Source organism: Dermacentor andersoni, chromosome 5, assembly GCF_023375885.2.
Source record: "Dermacentor andersoni chromosome 5, qqDerAnde1_hic_scaffold, whole genome shotgun sequence".
Classification (NCBI taxonomy): domain Eukaryota; kingdom Metazoa; phylum Arthropoda; class Arachnida; order Ixodida; family Ixodidae; genus Dermacentor; species Dermacentor andersoni.
Window position 1 is genome coordinate 199,175,845 of NC_092818.1, and position 14,338 is coordinate 199,190,182.

Sequence of the window (14,338 nt, forward strand, 5' to 3'; positions counted from 1 at the left end):
TCATGCACGAAGTGTAAGTAAAAAAATTAAAATAGCCCGAATATGTCGCCGGACGCCGACAGTTTACCGTAGGCTTCATCTGGGGGATGAAGAATCGAGCTGCGACGCAGAATCGAGCTGCGACGGCTGCAACGCCACTGGCGGTGCTCCTCGTCACGCCAGCGTCAGCTTTCGCATTAAAAAAATCCGCGGATACCTAATCACATTTTATGAGTTGTGAATGCGAAAGTATTAATGTCCAATTGAACGGCGCTGAGCGGTCCTTCGAATTATTAACTTCTCACGGGCAAGCTAGCACGCTGAGACGCTTGGTTAGCTCAGCCCTGTACACTCGGCTTCTGAGCGTGGGGTCGTATTAGAAACTCACCACCGCCAACGTTTTAACAGCGGAGCTGTTTAAGCTTTCGTTCCGCCGTGGAGCGTTACCAGAAAACTCGGCCCAGCTGCGCGCCGTAAATCCCCCTAAACTTAGTTAAGTAGTGCCACGCTTTGAAGAATGCCGCCGCCTCCTCGCGCGCTCTGGCCGAGGCCGAAGCCGTGTCACTATTGGCCTAATAGCATCACGTGGGAACTCGCGCCGTGCATCAGCGCCATTTTTGCTCGAGAAGAGTCTACGGAGTGGCAAGGAGCGCATGTTGGCGCCGTTGCTACGCTCGAGCAGGGTAGGCGGCGCCACGGTCGAGGATAGAGCGTGAAAGAGAGGAGAAACGAGGAAGAGTGAAGGTGGAGGAGGAGAGTGTCGCTACTTTACGAAGTTTAAGGGACTTTAGTGCACCGTCTCGCGTTGCCTAGCAACCATCTGCGACAGCACCGACCCACGTAACCTCCTCGCAACACACGTGCGTAGGGCGGAGTCGTGATGTCTCAGGCGAGTGACACATGGAAACAGCCAGCGCGGCGACACACCTCCCGCCTCCTATATTCCGTGCGTACGTGCTGCTACCATGGGTAAACCGAAGGAAGTCCGGACGCCTGAAGCGGCTTACCAGGAAGAGTGCCATACTGCCAAGCGAGAAACGATGCGTCGTCACTGAGCTGATCCGGAACACCGCGCCGAAGCTGCGGCAGAGAAGAGGCCACGCCGAGTAGAGGATCCCGAGTTTCAGTCCAGGGAACGCGAGAGTCGGTGCCTGAACGCTGGACGTCGCCGAGAAAGCGATCCTAGCCTGCGACTGCTCGAAAACTTCTAGCGTCAAGCCTGCCGAGATAACGACTTAGCGAAACCTAGCATAACCTAGCAAAACATACAAACTACTTAGGCAAGCCAGGTAAAAGCTAGGTGATCACAAGCTCCGCTGTTGACTCCAGCCTTACACGACTAGCGCAAGCTGCGTACGGTTTTTTTTTCCTTGCGAATTTGTTCTGTTTACGTTAATTTATTTATAGCGATTACCGAGGCGCAGTTAGAATGCAAGCGAGATCTCGAGCGGATGAGACAGGCTTCCGAGAGCGAAGGTGTCGCGGCGATATGCCCTCTCCTCTCACGCAACACCTGGCGCGCGCTATCGTGGCAGCAGGTGTTCCCTTTCGCTCACTCTGCTCCGTCGAGGCACGCTCGTGATGTGGCGTCGAAGCCAATGGGAACCTTGGTGCCGTTTTACAGCGCAGCTGTATATGGCTAGGTTCTGCAAAAAAAAAATTGACTCGCCATCCCGACCCTGCGAAAGTGGATGGCCAGCGAAGCTGTTCGAAAACCACCCAAGTGCCCTCGTGGGGATATGAATGTTTTATTCTTCCTAGTTTTAGCACGACACCGTTGTTGAGCATTAGGATTACGCACTCTTTGACGCTCGTCGTATTCACGCTGCTCTTCTGGAGTCTTAACTTTGCATGGTCTACCCATAGCGGTCTTGCGATAAACTGAATGAGTTGCTAGGCAGGTCTCCCTTCTATATATATGAAGTTTGGTGACGTCACTCCCTGATTCATATGCTGCTGTTGCGCCTTTCCCACTGAAACAGCTTGTTTAACAGTAACCTTTACCGGGAAACACACGCGGGGAGAAGGAACATGCAGGCCTCGCATTGTTCACAGGCGCCTTGTCACCCATCATGCGGTTTTGACACTTATTTTGTGCTTTTCTTTATTGAAATAAATCAGCTGTGTGTTGTATGGCTGATTCCAAAGGAGATATACAGTAGATATGCAGTTTTCTCGGCACATTTTTTTTCCTTTGCTGACGGACACGAAAAATACAGATCAACTAGAGGCTAACAGCTACTCTGTAAAACTTGTGTGCGCCTATCGAGCGGTGTAATGAAGAATTTCTCCCCATCCGTGGGCCGATCCCGAAGATAGTGCAATACCGGGCCGACCCGCGGCGGAGGTGAAGCAGGCTTTAAGCACTCCGCTAATTTGCAAAAATAAGTTTAATATACTTTAGGTCCAAATACAACCTGTATCAGATATTAAGCTGATACGAACAGATACCACTGTATAAAAAGAAATTGCGGACAACTTTCTGTGGCAATTAAGGGAAAGCTACGGTGGCAAAGCGCGCACAAGTGAGAGCGCTTCTGAAAATAGTCCCATGCTTTCATTCACGTTAGTTTAAGCTGGGCAAGAGAAAACAAACACCTTATTAGTAACGGTGCTATAAGATAAAACGCACCACTAAATGTAAAGGTTTACTTATTTTGCGGCTTGTACCTTCCGCGTCTTGGCAAAACGCGAAACCGTCGCACGTGCAGCTGCGTCGATTCAGCGTCCAAGCAACCAAAAGCACTGTCAAACGCTGGCGGACTACTTGGCGCCCTAACACAGGTGCAGCAGCCACGCGCCCGTAGCTTTCCCTTCATCGCCATAGAAGTTGTCCGCGAGTATAGAGATATTATACTTTGACCCGCGTCGGCCATGTTCGCACCGCCCTCACTTTGTCGGCGTTCCACGCGCGTGCGCCTTTCCTTCCGCTCTCCCGCGATGGGGGTCCCGTGGAAAGCGTGCTGCCCGCCAGGACCGCGAGGTGGAAGGAAATGCGAACCGCCCATGTGGCCCCGATGCCGCAGACTTGGAACGTTTTACAGGAGCGACGGCCAGGTCTCAGGGGGAGTTTGTGGGGAACCAATTTTGTGTGGCCTGTGTCGTGTGTGACCGCTTGTGGTTTTCTAGTGACCTCCATTACTGCATTGCGGGACGTCGACCAACGCACGATCGTCTTGGCTACGGTGAGGCAGTGTATGCCCTCGGAGTGCGGTGAGGCGCGTGTCTTTTCTATACGTGCCGGGATTCGTTAGTAAAAGGCGTCGTGCCACATTCTGCAACAATACATGAGCGCCTCATCATCTTCCCAGGCTCAACATCATCCATTTATGTACATGCGGCGCTTGACGCAGTGGAATGGCACCGAATTTTTTTCGCTTGTACAGACGACAGACGCCGGCTTTTTCGCTCAATGAGCCATTTGTCGTTTTCGCATCAAAACACGGCGGCCGCCTATAGGCTCTGGTCTATACCATCAAGCCCAAATATCACGACCTTCATCGCTACCGCTAGCCAAAGTTTCGCTGCTGCCCTATAATTGTCGTGCGACTGCGTGCTTCCTGCAAGGTCAGCCAGCGACATTTGTGAAACAAGAAATAGCTGTTGATCGAATGCGCCGGTATATATTCACTCCGTGTGGAGTGCTTTGGTTCATTTAGAAGAGTTATGAATTGGGCTAGTTGGTGTGTGTTCATTTTTCTTGCGCTAAATACTATAAGACGCAACGGGGACGAAACGAACACTGGATTTGAAGTGGACACGAGGTGACACAGGTGAGCGCTCTGCTGTGTCACATTATTGACAGTTTTAGCAGAACGTTTGCTTGCGCTACGCTCCGCACACATTTCACAAGCACCGGTGGATGCTTAGAGTGCATTGATTTCCCTTACCTAACATGTGCGTCTCCCAGAGGCGCCAGTGACGTACTCTCAGCTTGGCCGTCAAATGATTACGACAGCAACTCGACGCACCCTGAGGGCTCATTCACACCGGCGACTGACAGTGGTCGCGCGACCAAGTTGGTCGCAAAGCGACCAGTCGCAAATGGTCGCAAACGGTCGCCTTTCTTGAAAAGCGACCACTTTGGGCCAGTCGCTCTCTGCGCGATTTTTCAGTCGCGCGACCGTGGTCGCAAAACTGATAAACCAATCAGCGGCGCACCGGAAGTGATCTTTCGTGTGTCTACATCCGGCCTCCTCCGGCGTCGCGTTCAAATTCCGTGTAGATTCCGAGAGTTCTCGCTGAGAACGATAATCTCCGGGATTGCGACTTGCGGGTCGCGCTCAGCCGGGCTTGCCGGTGTGAGCATCAGTCGCCTTCGGTCGCTTTTTGATTGCGAGTCGCAAATGGTCGCGCGACCTCCTCAAGTCGCCGGTGTGAATGTGCCCTGACGCTCCGCGAAATCGCGTTCGTAGCGGAACGCGTTCTACGATCCGCTGCCGCTATGTGCGTTGTGCGCACGCGCATCAATGTTCTCTGTATAGTGTTCGAGCGGCTGTGTGCAAACTGGTATGATGCGCCGGTCTAAGCGGAGCGCGCCGTAAACGCTTCGGTAAAACTGTCATCACCATCACCACCATCATCATATTTTCTGTTCACTGCAGGACGAAGGCCTCTCCCTGCGATCTCCAATTACCCCTGTCCTGCGCCGACCGATTCCAACTAGCGCCCGCGAATTTGCTAATTTCGTCGCTCCACCTAGTCTTATGCCGCCCTCGACTGCATTTCCCTTCTCTTGGTACCCATTCTGTAACCCCAATGGTCTAACGGTTATCATACCTTTTTTTTTTTAATTGCGACAGCGTGCTTCCTGGCATAAAGAAATATTTAAACATGTAGATACACTCCAGATTCGCGGAGCAAACCTGCGCATTACATAACCCGCACACCTCCATTTTTTTCCTCTTAATGTTCATTAATGTTCATTAATATCTCAATATCGGCTACGCCTGTTTGCTCTGCGATCCAAACCGCTCTCTTTCTGTCTCTTAACATTATGCCTAGCATTATTCGTTCGATCACTCTTCGCGCGATCCTTAACTTGGTCTCAAGCTTTTACGTAAGGGTATTTACGTAAGCGGTCTGTACTCCTTGATTGCGTAATGCCTCTATGACTGCTGGTATCTCTACTGAATCAAATGCCTTTTCGTAATATATGAAAGCCATATAGAGAGGCTTATTGTACTCTGCAGATTTCTCGATTGCCTGATTAATGACATGGATGTGATCCATTGTAGAGTATCTCTTCCTGAAGCCAGCCTGTTCCCTTGGCTGACTAAAGTCCAGTGTTGCGCTTGTTCTATTGGTTTTTATTTTGGTAAATATTTTACATAATACTGGGAGTAAGCTAATGGGCCTATAATTTTTCAATTTATTATTGTCTCCCTTTTTGTGGATTAGTATAATGTTAGCATTCTTCCAGTTTTCTGGGACCCTTGCAGTCGACAGACACCTCGTATAAAGAGTCGCCAGTTTTCCAAGCATTATGTATCCTCCATATTTGATTAAATCAACTTGTTATTCCATCTTCTCGTACCGCTCTTCCTCGTTTCGTGTCTTTCAAGGCCCTTCTGACCTCATTGCTAGTTGTAGGAGGAATTTCTGTATCCTGTTCATTACTGTTTACAATGAAGGTATCCTGACTCCTCTGGGTATTGCACAGGTCAGCATAGAATTCTTCCGCTTCATTTACTATATTTTTGAAATTGCTGATGATATTACCCTGCTTATCTTTCAGTGCATACATCTTGGCTTGTGCTATGCCAAGTTTCCTTCTCACTGATTTCAGGCTGCGTCCGTTATTTACGGCTTCTTCAGTCTTTCTCACGTTATAGTTTCGAATATCACTTATTTTCGCCTTGTTGATCAGTTTTGACAGTTCCGCGAATTCTATCTTATCCCTTCAGTTGGACACTTTCATACTTTGTCGTTTCGTTATTAGGTCCTTTGTTACTTGGAAGAGCTTGCCTACTGATTGCCTTGGTGCCTTGCCTCCCACTTCAATTGCTGTCTCTGAAGCCAGCCTAGTTACCCTTTCATTCATTACCTCTGTGCACTCTTCACCTCTCTGTTCTAAGGCTGCATATTTGTTTGCAAGCACCAGCCTGAATTTGTCTGCTTTTACCCTTACTGCCTCTAGGTTGACCTGTTTCTTCTTGACCAATTTTACTCTTTCTCGCTTCAAATTGAGCTAAATCCTACCTCTCACTAACCTATGATCACTCCACTTTACCCTACGTATCACTTCTACATCCTGCACTATGCTGGGGTGGGCAGAAATTATGAAATCAATATCATTTCTTGTTTCACCGTTAGGGCTTTTCCAGGTCCACTTTCCGTTGCTACGCTACCTGAAAAAGGTGTTCATTATTCGAAGCTTATTCCTTTCTGCGAATTCTACCAGCATCCCTCCTCTAGCGTTCCTAGAAGCGACGCCGTAGTTTCCAATTGCTTGTTCCCCACTTCTGCATTGAAGTCGCCCATTACTACAGTATACTGAGTTTGCACTTTTCTCATCGCTAATTCAACGTCTTCATAAGACTGATCTACTTCATCATCATCTCGACTGGATGTTGGAGCGTAGGCTTGTACTACCTTTAATCTATGCCTCTTATTAAGTTGGATTACGACTATTGCTGTCCTCTCATTAATGCTGTAGAATTCGTAAATGTTGCGCGCTCTGCCCTTATGGATTAGGAATCCTACCCCGTATTGCTTATCTCTGAGACCTCTATAGCAGAGAACATGGCCGTTAATCAGCAATGTATAAGCCTCACCAGTTCTAATCTCACTAAGACCGATGATATTCCAAACAATGTTTGATAGCTCCTCAAAGAGTCCTGCTAAGCTAGCCTCACTCGACAGAGTTTGGCTGTTAAAGGTTGACAGGGTCAGTTTCCATTGATAATTGATGTACTGTAATAAAGACACTTTGGTTTGAAGTGGCCTTATTTGTTCTTTCGCGACGGGTGTTCCAAAGCAACACACAAAGCCAACATGAAACAGAGATGCACCTGCTGTAATACTGCTCACCAAATAAATATGGAAAAAGAAGCGGATTTGAAAAGGTGTTCGAAACTCGCGCGCTTTCGTAGAAGGCTATGACAACGTTGGCTGTGATGGCCGGCGCGAGCCGATAAAGTTCTACAGCCGATAGCCAACACTCAAACAAACCAAATTAGTAGAAAATGGAGACATTACAGAATGAGCTCGCGAATGAGCCTGCATCTAGGACCTAAGTGCACCTTGTAAGTAGCCCGCATGGTAGCGCGGCAGTGGCTCGCATGCTGGTTCCTTACCGTTTAGAACCATCCCGGATGTGACTGACGATGCGATTGCTCAGCCAAAAAAAGGAAAAAAATGGGGGGGGGGGGGGGGGGGGGGGGGGGGGGGACTTTATGAATACAGTTTCACAGGGATGCGAGACTACAGAACGTTGCCTGCATCGCACGACCACTTTCGCTATACTTCATGGAATAAAGAACCAACTGTATACTTCACGAAAAGACCAGCAACACAACTGCGGCGCAAAATAGCTACGCAGTGCTTGCGAGATGGTCAAGTTTCGGTTTTCGATTGCATGCGCCAAACTCGCCAACGAAATGGTTCGGATCTAACCTGAAACAAAAGAACGCGTCATTATTTTGTCTTGATTGACAATATTCCTGGTTTTGTGTTACTCGACACTGCCCTTGTCGGCCTCTCTCTGAATCACTGTCTTTAGATTCTCTGAAGAAACTGGATACTGGGATGCCTGAAAAATCCCATACACTCTTGTGCTATAGAGGCTAAAAGGTTACCTTTCTAGCCTCTATACTTGTGCTTGCCGAGAGTGCTATTCTCGACACGCATGGCGGCTGCACGGCCGCCATTATCCGCCATGTTTACTCTCTGATTGGCTGTCGAGAGGTCACGTGTTTTAAAATTTGTGCCGGGAAGCGGAAGTATTGCAAAATGCAATTTTGCGTTTTCATCAAGATGACGAAACGTGACGTGGAGCTGCAAATTTTATGGACTAATACATTTTTTGGGTCCTTGGCAGCTATATTGCGATGTTAGCGCTTCAAAAAGAATGTGAGCGGTAGCATGCACAACCAGTGCAATGCATGTGCAATTGCGCGAATATGTGGTGGCGATACAAAATATGCGCCATGCCAGCTTGCTGATTGGCTGAAGGAATATCTCGTGAGGAGCGTCACAGGAAGGACTGTTTCGTAAACGTCATTTTGACGATGCGTGACGTTGCGCTGGGCCGCCATTGCTGAGATTTTCCGCCATAATTTTTGCTACGACGAGCCGCGCGAATCATGCTAATGAGCAGCCATATACAATGACAGCCGAGAGGAATGCGTATCGCCACATTTTCCCCGCCGTTTGGCGCCACGAAAATCTTTTGTTCATAACGCGTGCTCATAGTATTTGCATCGCTCTAGGGTGGTGTTGGCATTTGTGTTTGGGGCCATCACTTTTTAAAAGAACGCGTTTATACGAAATAATATTGGTTGAACATAGCAAACTTTCGGCAATGTTGTCCACTTTTCACTGCTGCATTTGTATTGTAATCAAGATTAATGCCTTTTCGCACAATCAAAAGTTATGACAACGGCCTCTTTCTAATTTATAAAAGGAAATGTACGCAAGGCCGCGCCTTGAAGTTTCCTCCCGCGGTGCGAGTAACCAGCGAAATGAACAAGAGATGGCAGCGCCAGCGCTTGCGTCGCGCTAGTGGATATCTCTGGCGCGCGCAACGCTATCGGTGATACTCGGCCGTTTCTCAGCCAGCCGAGTCGGGCTGAGTCACTTGCGTTTCACGAGATAGCGATAACGTGGCCTAGAACGTGCGCGCATCACCACTGGTAGGTCGCGTACGTTGTCTCAAGCAAGAAAACAAGCGCGTTGGCGCCAACATGCGATGACTCATTCCATTTTCCGGCGACACGCATTCCTGCTATTGAAGCAGACGACGGCTTGTACGCAGCAGACGACGGAAGCGAGAAGCGTTTTCGACGGAATAATCATACGCTTTGAGATAGCTGCTTTATTTTTACTGCGGAGGAAAACTGTTTTGCTTTATTGATAACGTTACATTCAGTGCCTTCATTTCAGTTTCTTAGGCGAAACGTTAAGTTGGCGTCACGTTACGTAAGCAAAACTGGGCCACCAGCGCCATTTTGTTTGCGTCGCGCCTACGTCACGCACCTAAGAAAATGGCGGAATGTCCAGAATAGCGCCCCGAAAGACGTAACAGCTATGGTGTACTGGAATAGGGTAGTGTCTCGTCCGGCGGCGAAAACGTGCCTCTTTTTGCGATGACCGCCGGGTGTGCTGGAGCACGGATGGATGTTATGAGCGTCCCCTATGAAACGGGGCGGTGGGTTGCGCCACCAAGCCCATGCTGCCCAATGTCGGCCTAGGTCAAACAATAAAAAAGAAAAAGCACGCCGGTCTACTGCAGCACCACCTGTCGCTGCAGCTTGGAGTCGTTGCAGTCAAGAGAGAAATAAATGGTGCAACACAGGGCCTCCGGGATCTGCAGTTATGGTGGTCGCGGAGGTCATGCGTGTACGTGCGGAGCTCGCTGATTGCTTGTTGTCGTTTTTCCTGCCGCGTTTGCACGCTCTTTATGTGCACGGTAAGAGCTGCATTTCTAATTATCTCTATGTGTATGTGCGTTTCTTCTGTGAAACCTGGCAACTGCCTTTCTGGCTGATGCAACATGAAAGTAATCCCATGAAACCCACCAGGCACAGTGCAGGTACTCCTTCCGGGCTTCTTATTGTCGTGTGATTCGAAATAATAATAATAATTAAAAAAACATATGCGTGCTTATCGAACGGAACGAGTAGACGTGTGTTTGTTTGTCTTCTGCAACCGAAACATTGAGCAGACGATCAGGAACACTGCATGATCTGTGGTTGGAAACGTGCAAGCTTAGATGTACTTTTGATATATCCGAACAGTTTGTTGTGTTTATATTTTTTTTAATTACGTTAATTTCAATTGTTTTGAGAGCGTTTTAGATCATAAATTCAGAAAGTTTTGCACATGTTTCAATTTCGCGCGCTAGGCACGCCGGTCGATCGCAGCGTCCTGCTGGTGGCGTCATCGCAGAAGCGTCCCCGGTTCTGTTATTTTGCTGTACGGACGACACACTGCCCCATTGCAGGACGCCATACGTTTCATACGCAACAGCGGCAGGGTTGCCACGTTGGGCGATTTCTCGCCAAATTGGCCACTTTTACAAGCTCCTGGCAACCGAAAATTGTGCTTGGTGACTTGACTAGTTTCTGGCTACCTTTCGCGGTGGTAAATCGCACTTTTCCCGACGGCTCCGTCAAAGCAACAGCCCCAAACGCCGCATCTTGAAAGGCGTGCCTCTATTTACGCCCAAGCCCAGTGCTCGACCGCTGCGCTTCCATGCGCCGTTCGCGTGCACCACGTTTCTAGGTACTTTAGGTACTTTCTCCCCGAAGCGACACTGCGAGCGCCCTAGATCTTTATAGGTACTTGGTGAGGCTGGGGCGATGTTATGCCAGGGCGCACTAAGTTCTCGCCCAGCCGTCGCTAAGAGAAAATCGGTTTTTCAAAACACGCCGCCTAGGCTATTTCGAAATCAGAGTTGCGCGCAGGAGCTGAAGTAACACTGGACGAAATTTTTCAGACTGGAATAAGGGGATAAAGGGATGTGATAAGTTAGTTGGTCGTGGTGTGAGAGGCGCTTCGATCTACAAAAATGGGATAATCTCGCACCACGAGCCGCATCATCGCTGCGCTCAAGCGTCCTTTCCTTCTTGACATCACTATCTCTCTTCCTGTCAAAATAGCAAAGCGCTGCCGCTACACGCGACCCATATTAAACTATCGCGCGACGTCCAGGAACAAAAAAAAAAAAAAAAAAGTAAAATATCACGCAGAAACTCTTGTGGGAGTTAGTTTGCGTAAGCATTATGCCCCTTGCTCATCTCCACGCAGCCCGGTGTCGTTACTAATGTTATGAAACTTGATTAGGCCAGTACTAACGACAGCTGAGTGGCGACACGAACTGGTGCCAACGGCGGCGCAAGGAGCATCAATGACGCAAGCAAAGTACTAGTTGCAGGTTCCTCCGTGCTGCAGGTAGACGCACCAGGTGCGCTGATGACGTTCCGATCATTATAAGCTGTTATCGCTTTTTAGCGTCTTATCCATCCGCGCCGATCGAACCATTACTGAACCGTGAACGTACTCAGGCGGCGGCTTCCTATGGCACTGCCGCGCGGGCCGCAGCTTGAAAGTGATCTGCGATGCCCACAAAGAGTGCCGACTGCTCATAGCTTCGCGCGCTGTGTTCTCGCCGCTTACGTGTTGAAGAAACGCGAGCGCCTGTAACTTGAAAGCGATCTGCGAAAGTGGCAGAGTGAGGCGTTTGCCGGGAGCACCGTCAGCACTGTGTTTTCGCCACTTCGTTGGCGTTGAAGCGGGAGGCAGCGCAAAGGCAAATTCGCTCGCTGCTGCGGACGCGCTATCTCGAAAGCGGTCGTCTTATTACGGTAAGCATACAAACGCTTACGTATTCAAAACTGAAACTTACCTACACCGCCTAAACTCTGCAAATGCAGGCTGGCCCGAGTATCCTGCGCGCCCAGACACAGGCAGGGACGCAAAACCAAATGTACCTAGAAGGATCTAGGGCGCGTGCCGTGGCTCTTCAGCGAAAAAGTACCAAGGGGCTTTAAAAGTACCTAGAAATGTGGTATCCGCGGGCGGCGCATGGCGGCGCAGCGGTGAAGCACATAGGCTTGGGCGTAAATAGAAACCACGGTGTATAGAAACGCGCGTCCGGGATTGTCATGGACGGATAATTCAACAAATTAAGCAGCTCTCTCTGAATCATAACAATTAACCAATCTTAAAGGAAATTCTTTGGCGTCCTCCGTACGATGGGAGCAATAGCTGGTGTCCCAATATTACCCCCAGCGACGGTTAATTACCTTTATGGAGAATCTCGAGTACCATGGCTCTTGGCGCCAGAAACGACTGCAACAACCGAAAATGCGGCATGGCAGTCACACGACATTATAGATGTCAATGTCTGAGAATACGCGACTGCTTATCAGAAATACCAGAAAGGAAGGAAGGAAATCAACTTTGTTCAAGGGCCTGCAGGCCACGAGAGCTTAGCGCTCTCATGGAGTGGGCGATAAGAAAGATAAGGAGTGTGTGACGTCACACAGTTCGCACGGGAACGTTTGAGGTGTAGTTCTGCAAGGACGGTGTGCAGCGACTTTATTGTACTGAAACTGGCGACACCGCTTTAGCAAAGAAGTTCAGCTGGTTATTGTGGTAAATTATGGCAGAATAATGTGGTAACGTTTGTTTGGTTCTGTTATTTTTGTTTGCCATCAGTGAAGCATGACTACAGGCCTTTTTTGCTTTGCTTCTTCATTTCCGCGTCAAAAATGGGCAATTGTTGGTTTGTCGCGCTGTGGCTACTTTTCTGGCTACCAATTAACGCTTTCGCCACAGTTGGCAACGCTCTTGGCTACGTTTTGGTATTTTTTGGCTACTTTTTCCCCCAAGAACCTGGCAACCCGGAGCAGCGGGCTGGCAAGGCTGGTAGCATGGCTGGTAGCGGGAGGGAAGCGCAAATGTGTAGCGTTGGGTTTTACGTAGCTTTTATAGCTTCAGTACATATTCGAAGGCGTTAATTGCAGAACGCTTATTGGTTCTGTGACAGCTTACGAGTGCGCTTTCACTTCGTCCAGAGAAATGGGCGTGAAACTACTTACCGCACCTTGATTCGGGATAATGTAACCATTGTATTTCGAGGCTATTCCCACTTCTCTCTTCTGAGCTGTGCTTGGCTGAAGTTACCAGCCGCGGGTATATTCGATATTCTAGAAAACTGGCAGTGTTACACACTCACAGCATTTTTCTAATTTGATCGAACACACTAGCCATGATCCACTTTGGTGCAAACGTATATAAAAGGCTCATGAATGTTTATATATATATATATATATATATATATATATATATATATATATATATATATATATATATATATATATATATATATATGTATTAGACTTCCAAAGGGTTCAAGACTATCAAACGTACGAATGAAATTGTGGAGTTCAACGTCCCGAAACTGTGCAGTAGGTTATTCAGCTGCACCTGAATTTAAGTATATAAGTGATGTAATAAAAAAAAAAAAGATTGTAATAAGGCTTGACCAGCACATTTTTCGCGTTTTTTGCGAAATTCTATCTAACGTGCATGGTGCCGAGAAATCGACGCAAAAGTAACCTGTTTGCTTAATTTGTTGTAACTGTTTGATTGATTTGATTTATGTGAGCTAATGTCACAAATATAATCAGACGTTTGAGAAATATAATTATCGCCGCCCGTGTTTTTTTTCTCTCTCTTTCTCTTTGTAATGTGTACAAAACTGCCTCTTCTCCAGTGCCACCCATGTAACACTTTTGTTTCGCTTCGCGAGAGTGTCGAGATTATATCGGACCAGAACACTACTGCTTTGGCCAATCTCACTCACTTTTCCGCAAATAATTTTTTTCTCAGTGTCTCTACTTTTCTTTGTTCGTGAGGACATAGCATCAAAGAAGAAGAGGAGGAAATCGTGTAGAAATGGCAACACAATGTAAGCACAAGGCAGCTATTATTTAACTTCTGTTCAATTAATTATCAACAGAACATTAGCTGGCCATGTGGACATGTAAGCTTTAATTGCAGCTCTTTTGCATTTGTGTTATGAATTCTCACAAGCACATTGCTGTGTTCCTCTCCATAAGCTGCCTTTCGTAAGGTATAATTGGTATACTCTCAAAAGAAGTTGCTCATGCATAGTAGATTGCTGAAATTGCAATGCGTGCTTCCCACTTTTCATCGCATAGGACTACTGTCACGTATAACTAATGTGTCGTGCCACAGCAATGTTTTGCAGTTGCCTCATAATTATTTTATAGTTCTGTCAAGTATCAGAAATATCATTTCATTATTTCGAGCAGGTGCACAGTACATGATTTCAACCAACTTGGTATTGTTTGTTGTCCTAATATTATATTTTGTGATCAGCATAATTGATATATATTAAATTGTGTCTGTGTAAATGAAAAGCTTTCAATTAAATTTTAGAGCGTATTGAGAAACACTGACATGATTTGTTTTCAACACACTGAAGGCAACTATTGCAATTTTATATTTTGCCGAGATCCAAGGAAAACACACAAGACCTGAAAAAGTGCAATGTAGCTCGGTGCAGTTGCACATGGTGACACTAGTGCCTCCAAACTAGCTTCAAAAGCACCTAAACTGAATGAATGAATAGGCCGCAAGCAGTCACAATGATTCCATGGCAGTG

The 14,338-nt window shown here is 47.6% G+C and overlaps 2 protein-coding genes and 1 pseudogene across 15 annotated transcripts in view; 1 reads left to right on the top strand and 2 right to left on the bottom strand.

Moving 5' to 3' along the window:
* LOC126531844 (uncharacterized) overlaps positions 1–12,030 on the bottom strand; it is an 80,042-nt gene extending 68,012 nt beyond the window's left edge. For 4 of the 5 annotated variants that reach the window (XR_008612787.2, XR_008612790.2, XR_008612789.2 and 1 more), the window contains exon 1: positions 11,549–11,761. The gene's annotated coding sequence lies outside the window, so the exon portion shown is untranslated. Of the gene's footprint in view, positions 1–11,548; positions 11,762–11,948 lie in introns of those variants that run through there. The other variant, XR_008612788.2, reaches the window with a different exon arrangement.
* LOC126532565 (U2 spliceosomal RNA) lies at positions 2,273–2,448 on the bottom strand (annotated as a pseudogene).
* A 147-nt stretch (positions 12,031–12,177) lies between the features above and the next one.
* LOC126532352 (uncharacterized) overlaps positions 12,178–14,338 on the top strand; it is a 30,191-nt gene continuing 28,030 nt past the window's right edge. The window contains exons 1-2 of one of the 10 annotated variants that reach the window (XM_055071515.2): positions 12,178–12,323; positions 13,540–13,618. In XM_055071515.2, coding sequence (XP_054927490.1) covers positions 13,606–13,618 — 13 coding nt within the window. In that variant the 5' untranslated portion in view covers positions 12,178–12,323; positions 13,540–13,605. The other 9 variants (XM_055071518.2, XM_055071517.2, XM_072288488.1 and 6 more) reach the window with 9 other exon arrangements.